Source organism: Echinococcus granulosus (assembly GCF_000524195.1).
Source record: "Echinococcus granulosus chromosome Unknown EG_S00053, whole genome shotgun sequence".
NCBI lineage: Eukaryota > Metazoa > Platyhelminthes > Cestoda > Cyclophyllidea > Taeniidae > Echinococcus > Echinococcus granulosus.
The window spans coordinates 522978-531070 of record NW_020170433.1 but is presented as its reverse complement, the minus strand read 5'-3'; the positions used below and the strand labels follow the sequence as shown (position 1 = coordinate 531070).

Genomic DNA, 8093 nt, shown 5'->3' with positions numbered 1-8093 from the left:
ATTTGGGTTAGTATAAGCGGTGGCACAACTCTTCTTTCAAGTGGTTTCTGTAAATGGTCTGCTAACCCTTCTGTGCCCTTACAATGTTTTATCCCGTCTCATGCACTTTAAGGTTCCTTTAAGGAGGATCCAGCTGTTATATTAGAAATAACAGCAATAGACTCACCCCAAAAGAACGCAAATTTTAATGAAGTTTAATGAATTCCAGACCTGAATGCAGCAGATAGAAGGGTTTTCCATGAATATTTGAAGTCGGAAAGACCCACAACAAAAAAGTTAATGGAGTCAACGAATGAAGTGTGACTAAATTACGACGATCTCCAGATTTTCATTAAAAAGGAACCAACAATAAGTGCGTAAAGACATAGAAAATGCGTAAAAAGTGCGCCTACTCAAAGTTTGCTGCTTTTGATGTCTGTTACTTTTACTAGTGCCGCACAAACACTCCAGATTCGTACATCTAATGCCTACCGGAAGAAATCGGACTACACACTAAACCTATATCTTTCGACAACAAAACGCTCAATAGTGACAGGATTGTGCAAAAGTGTTTGTGCCGCAGAGCATCGCTGAAAAATAGACTAGATAAAAATCGTCTTTCATCAGACAGATCTACATATTAGTAGGGGGATACCGCTCTATGGTATATAATTTGAATACGATATCTTGAAAAATTGTAGCACAGAGCTTCAACGCTATTTCCTTTAACTAACAAAATCCACTATTTACAGGAAGTGAACGAAACCTAGCAAATTTTCTTCTCTACTGAATAAATACAGCATTTTGTTGACTCAGGATGGAGGATTGAGTAGAATCATGATTGCGATTTACAGATCATTTGGCTTGCAATTCAACCGTTTCAGATCTTCTTTTACCGACTTAGAGGTATTGCTTCGTTTAAAATATATATGGTTAGCGACTTGCTTTCAATTTTACGTTTTAACTCCATCTTGGATTATCAACTTTAGCGGTGAATTTCTAATGCAGTCTGGCGAATGTTTGCTAGTTATGCTTTGGAATTTAAATCCTTTGCCTAAACAAACACCCAAGAACACATTGAAGGAGGATTTCCTTACAAATGCAAACAATCGCTTTACATTTACATTACATCCTTCATTTCTTATGTTACTTAGGTACTTATGTACAATCCATCAAGCTTTTCATTTTAAATCCTCAACGATAGACTTTAATATCGATGCGGAATTATGCCCCCTTGAGTTTTGGACTTAAATTGTATCTGACAAAATAAATAAACAAACTAAATCGATTTTAATTTGCATAATATGTGGTTTTGCAAGAGGATAAATTAAAGAAGAGTTTGTAAAAGTGCCTCCCTTACGGCTTAAGAACCATAAAATCAAGTGAGACAGCTATAAAAGGGATTTGGTAGACACTACGCTAAATCGTCTACACTTGTAAGGGCCCAGGAGTTAGGCCACAAATATTCCGACACCTAATACAACTGAGACAATATTGAGCCATGACGTCGCGAAATTTTTGGACTACCTCTAATAAAAGCCTTTAGACTTCAAGCCTTTGATCACGCCTGCAGTTAAGGAGCGGCTTATCAGCCGTAAAATATTCATGATCTTAAAACAAGTTACGCAAAGGAAATTTGGATGGTTTCTTAATCATTTAAGCAGTTTTTCTGAGCGATGATTTGCTGAATGCGTTGATGATCAGAACTTGCACTGGTTAACAGTTGGTTTGGTGGCACGTAATGCGGTGTTGCATATGCTTTCTGACAGGACTTAGGGTATCTGAATAAGTCGGAATATTATTTGTATGTGAGAAATAGGTTATTTTAAAAATAAACTGCTTTATGCACAAGCGTTGAATAATTGTGATAATTTATTTTCGGTTGGGGAGGATAACGCAGACAAACTAGTGCTCCTAAACTTACGATTTTAACGAAAATATAGACTTTCCTCTACACACACTAGCGTTAAAGCGGCTTTTGATTATTATAATTAAATCAATTCACTTGCTAAGACGATTAGTTGTAATTTGTCAATTGTTTGTTAAACTCCGTTCTGAACCTTCGCCACTGCACCCCAACTGAGCAGTCCGGCCTCAGAGCCATGCCAGTGGCCCCAAGCTCTTCTACATGTCGATGGTACATGCTCTGCTATAGTATTATGTCTTCTGTCATCTGCAGGGAAGTCTCAACTCGCTACATAATCGCATGGTAACTGCCAAAAGGGTGGATTCCTGTTTGTTAAATCATAAATTAATCAAAGTTAATTACTTAGTAAGCTTTGAAGTGGTTAATCTATCACTTTTTCTTTCTTTTTTCTTTGTTTTAAAGTAGAATGCTTAATTCAGGTGAATGGGCTAGTTCATGGTGGCCTTTTGCATTGATGTCAATTCCACAAGATGCATTTATTACTTAGTATTCATTTAAAGTTATTTCATAGATTTCTACCAAACCAAAGTTTAGAAATTTCAGTAATATGACAGAAGATATATTGCTGACGTAGAGAAGAGCTGAGTGGCTACCGGCTTGGCTTGGAGACTATGCCGCTCAGTAAAAGTGTATTCAAACGCAGAGTTATACAAACTATCAAAGCAATACACTTACGTTGCTTCAAATGTGCCCTTTAATAAATAGTGGACTTAAGGATTTGTATCCCTTGATTTAGTGATAAGTAACCCTAGTGTTGATACGAAAAGGGTCATTCAGTGGTGGTTTCGGATAGAAGGGGCTTTGTCTGCATCGTGTTTACATATCAGCTTATGCAAAAGTTCAATATCACTCTGACATTGCAGTGTTAATGAGTATAGTGCCAGTTTAATTGCAGCAAAAATTTTAGTAAAATTTTTAATAAAATAGCAGTCTCAGATGAAAGACACTTTTTTGTATTTTAAAGCTTAGTATGTAAAATAAATTTGGGCTGATTTAGTTAGTCCGAAAGAAGCTTATTTACATGAACAGACGACTTTGTGATCAATGTAAGCGTATTAAAGGAACACATGTCATCCTGTTAAAGACAAAGTTTCAGGCTCCAGAGAGAGGAAACTTGCCAAATTTCTTTTCCCGTAGGCACTGCTGTAAAAGGGCGGTACAATAACGGCAAGAGGCTATTACAGGGCCTTTGCAAACTGGAGAAGGGCTGTTGTTAAGAGAGCGTGTTTTTGAAAACCCAAAAAGCTGAAGCGGTCACGCATTATCGGACTAAAAGTAAAAACAGGCAGGGTAGGGCCTCCTCAAAAGTATTTAATCCTTTTAAGCTAGTTTATGGAAATCCGTTCCACAGAACGAATAACGAAATTTATCAGTTGGTGAAATCTAATCACTAAAGTAAACAAAGTGATATTATGTGCTTCTAGTTCATTCAAATATGGGCAGCCGCATTGTTAGGAAAAGTGAGTGTTTTTTGATAACTGCATAACTTTTGAACAAAAATTATATTTGTTTTAACTGCAGTCTGGTTACTCCCACTCTTAAGTCCCCGTAAATTATGGTTACCGTCTTAACAACATGGCGGTCTGATCTCCGGACATTAATGTCACATTGCAGCGTTGAGGCTGACCCAGAACTCAATAACTTTGTCTGGAGCTGACGAGGAATTGAATTGAAAGTAGGTCCTAGAGCTAATTTATCAAACTCTGAAAACTTTTTATTTCGAGCGATTCCTGGTGCTAGGATAATTTCAAAACCTAGTTGGATTAATTTCATTGCAAGCACAAACGAAACCTCTGTTAAATTTCTCAAATAAAATGTGAGTTATCTAGATAGCAAAGGTATACGTAAGATAGTAATTACCGTCCAATTGCCAGGACCAATTCACAATCATTTTCTAATTAAATTTTATGAAAAGAAGCTCCTTTAAAACACTATAAAATACAAACCTCCCATTTTAATTACTGTAGGTCATCTAGGTTTTTCAGAACGTTCCAATTAAGTGATCAAAATTGCTACTCAGACTGAAGTTTCAGCCTACATTGCAGTGCAACTATTATTATTTTTACCAGTTCTTTCAAGTTTCCCGCAGTAGCAAAAGTGGAACAGGAAAATTCCTAAATCTAAGGGTTTACTCCTTTACATGTCATCACTTTTGTTTGCAAATAACTTTAGGCATCAAATTCAGACTGAGAAAAACATTGGTTATAACCATCACTGGAATATCTATTTTTTCACATCATTAGGAGGCTACATATTTGTTACTTGCTATTCTATTATGTTTCGACATATTCGCAAGCGCTTGTCAGTTTTTAATGAATTAAAATTATTTTAAGGATTTAAAATGGTACAAGGCTTCATATACTGTGAATAGGAGCAAATTGTGATTTGAGAAATTTCAATTCGTATATCGTCGTTGATTTCATCATCAACTCAAATTCAAAATCTGCTCGCAATCTACTTTCTAAGCCTCGTGAAAATTTGAATTCGCAATTGGCGACAACTACTGAAATCTCCTATTCATATCAAGCTGCAATTAGTAAGGCAAATATGAAGGTGATTAACTATGGCAGATTAATAACTGGAAGCACTAAATATTCACTGTGGAAGCCGTAAATAACAAGCCCTCAGATGGCACTTCTGATCTCCCGAGAAGTAAGATGGATGCATTTGTAAAAGTAAAACAACCTGATAGTTGATTTATCCAAATTGTCTTTTTGTTTCACAACTAGAATCAAAATAAGCACTTACAATTCCACAACGGCAAAATTACCACAAATGTGATCCAGGATCAAAATCTCATGGAAAATGATCATTAACAAATTTGCTTATTATGCTGATTTTTTACCAAAAAATAGGAGATTTTAGGCCTAAAATATGATAAGAATTAATAAATGTATTATAATATATCAACACGGTAAACAATACATCAACAATTTTGCTTTTGTAGCGCCCTAAGTCTCTCCTGAAGGGGGATGGAAGTCATCATACCAGGGCAGATTATGCATTGCCGACGTACGAAAGATTGAGGGCTGCTGGCATGAGTCGGAGGCCATGCCGCCCAGCGAAAGTACAAAAGAGGACCTTAACGTGCCCACAAAACCGAAACGAAGAATTAAACATATAATTCAAGCATTGCGGCTTAAGCCAATTTCGGAACAATTCAATCCGTTCATATCCATAAGTTGGTGCGATTTTTCATACTCAGTGTTGAATTTTGTATACAAAAACAATATTTAGTCAAGTTGACTTTTCATGAGCACGGGGTCTGCGATAGCAGCACCCACCTTTGTGCCACGGTATTCCATTCACACCGTCGCTTTTGTAACTTCGATTTCCACTTAGTACCTAAGTTTAAACACCTTATAACGTCTTTATGGATGTCGTGGACGCTGCTGTAAAATAAGGAATTTTGGGAGGGGCAGCATTCAGTAATTAAAATTCATGACTTTCTCAACTCTAAACGGCAACACCGTGCCTACATACATATTTGATTTATTCAGTTTTATGTCTTTAAATGAAATATAAAAAGTTTTAATCCCAATAAAGCGGGTAAATTTGAAATCAGAAGTGTGTACAACATCTTTTGCATAGGGTGGTCAGAAATGTTTGTTTGGCTTTCGGCATCTCTTGCTTCAATGGAGTACTGAAATTTGGAGAGATTTGTAAAATGCATGTAGGAGTCTGTGTGCACGTATTATAAAATATACATAGAAATGCGTCAATCGGTGCCGTATTCTTTACCGACCCTTCACTACTTTCCCTTCCTCTCGAACCATCTTTCTATGAAATTTGGGTAAAACCTAATGGACGTGCTTGCGCCTTTTTTGAATTAAGAAATATCCTTGGCGCTATATCATTTGGAGAATGTGGTGGCAGAAAGTCCCTTGCTAGAGCTGTTTACATTTGCTCCCAGTAATGAACTACTGTAATAGAGACAAATAATTAAACATCAACATTAAAAGTTTTCAGGTTGATGAGCCAAGACCAAGTTTCGGCAATACTTAATGGCCATTCTGTGGCCAAGAGAGGGGAAGGCTGTTGGGGTTAAGGGGCGAAAGATAGTGAAAAACCTACCACGCACACACCTCAGTACTTTTATCGCGTGTGCATCTCTCTGCTGTGAAGCAACTTACTGACTGATTGCAATGTGTAGGATTTGTGGATATTTACTAATGTCAGCGATGTAGATTACTCTTGTTGGGTAATTAAATCTGCATTTATTGCAAAAAAGCCTAAATCTTATCAAGCTTTATATTTTAAAGAGATGTTTCGACTAAAGCTCTGGTATTTGATGAAGTCTAGACATGCTCATAGACCCATGGGCTGCACTTATTCGGAGTCTTACTTGTTGCCATTATAATAATTACCACTTTTAAAATTGACCATAAAGTTGAGATCATCTACTTAACTGTTGGGATCGCTTTGGTCATTGTGCCGATCCTCACCTATAATTTAACAATGGTATTAGTTTGATAGCACAATTGCTACAAGATGTCGTGATTTGGAGTTCCATTGCAAATTAGGACACAATACAATTAGGGTAATAATCTCTTAATGGAATGTTTCTCCAATGAGACTTTTAATGATCATTCCAGGTCATTTTAGTCCTATTTCATTTGAAGGCGTTAACTCATTGGCCATCTTATTTCTCCTTTTAGCAATAAAATCGCTTTCAAGTTATTCAGTGACAAACTTTGGGCAAATTGAATGGTTTGGGGTGATGTTTCTAATATCACCCTTAACTTAAAAGAAATACCGGCTGCGGTTTCTAGGTTTTCAAAGTATTTAAATAAATGTTTTACATTTGAGTGGAATTGTGATGCAGAGGTAGTTAGCGCACGTTAGTTACCACTCGTTCATTGTCTAAAGATGCCTTTTTGTGTTGAAGGGCGTAGGAAATGCCATTCTTTTGGGGAGAAGGATGAGCAATTAGGTCTATTAGGTCTTGGCAGCTGCTACCACTTACAAGTATTTGCACAAATGTCCCAAGAAGTCAGCTATTGTAATTTTTGTCATCTCAAAACTTTGCACGGTCATGATTTGGGTTGACCTGTTCCGATAAACGAATTTCGGTTTAAACTTTTTACTACTCATTCCAGAAGGAGATTTTGAGGTCTCACACCTTCCATGGTGCATCAGATATAAGGTTTTATGCAACTGCTTCTTACTGGAAGGGCTCAGCTTATGATCAAAACAGTCAACGCATTCTGTGCAACTGGCTAGTAAGGGAGCATCTTAATTACGAGTTGTTTAGAACGATTCCCTCCTGAAGAATTCGCAAGATGAGGAAGACCATACACTCCTTTTTCTAGTGGCAGTGCAGAAGTCCGGAATGCCTGTGGAATGATGCATATAAGAAAATGTAGGGCATTGTTTGCGCCTAAAATCTAATTAGGCTTGCTAGTGAATTAAAAAAATATTCCTTATTGCATATTTTGGTCGGTTAATGCCTAAAGAGATGGGATGAATCATGGGGACTTCAGTAGTTTCCGATCCTTATGGTCAATTCTTAGTCACCTATTATTTAGAATTGAGGCTCATATAGCAATATAACATTACTCTAATAGCTACGCATGCAAATACTTTACTAACTTGCCTTATTCAGGAATATTGCATTGGTCAGAAAAACTGAACCATGTCTGGGAAGGAGAAAATACTTCACAGATGAATTTTGCCCATTTAGCTTACAAGCTCTTAAAACACCATTATCACAATCACGGCCAGGTTCTACTAAAAATGAAAGATTTAATAAGGAAAAGGACTCATTTACTACCCATATCACAACATGATATTGCATCCGGAGTGTGGCTCAATAAGCGTAGGAAAGAAAATTAACTGTTTATAAGGTGTAAGCCCAAAAAAATTGATAAAGATTTAACAGATATAACGATCACTTCCCCATCAACTTCTGCTCCTTTCAAACCTGAATGTTCTACAACACACAGTTAAGAGAGAAAGAACAGCCACCAGTAAAATTTAGTAGTTATGATTCCCTATTATTAAAATAATAATGTTCGTAATGGCTGTAGTTTCGGTATTCCCTGGATGAATGTAATTATACATTAATGATTTTATCTATTTAAATTTGGTAGTCATAGGCAAAACAAATAGTAAATTAAAACGGTTATGATTCAGGCGATTGAAAAGTTTATGCGGATTTTGGCATGGTCTACCCAAATGGGGAAGC

The 8093-nt window shown here is 36.7% G+C and overlaps 1 protein-coding gene across 1 annotated transcript; it reads right to left on the bottom strand. All coding sequences in view use genetic code 11, as the record gives it.

The window, feature by feature from the left end:
* Positions 1 to 3335: 3335 nt before the first annotated feature.
* On the bottom strand, positions 3336 to 6306 carry EGR_06243 (hypothetical protein; the record flags this gene model as incomplete). The annotated part of the gene is made up of 6 exons (XM_024495492.1): positions 3336 to 3392; positions 3470 to 3699; positions 3767 to 3800; positions 4752 to 4773; positions 5369 to 5414; positions 6252 to 6306. 6 exons carry the CDS (start codon positions 6304 to 6306, stop codon positions 3336 to 3338), a joined length of 444 nt encoding a protein of 147 aa, XP_024350123.1.
* Positions 6307 to 8093: the final 1787 nt, after the last annotated feature.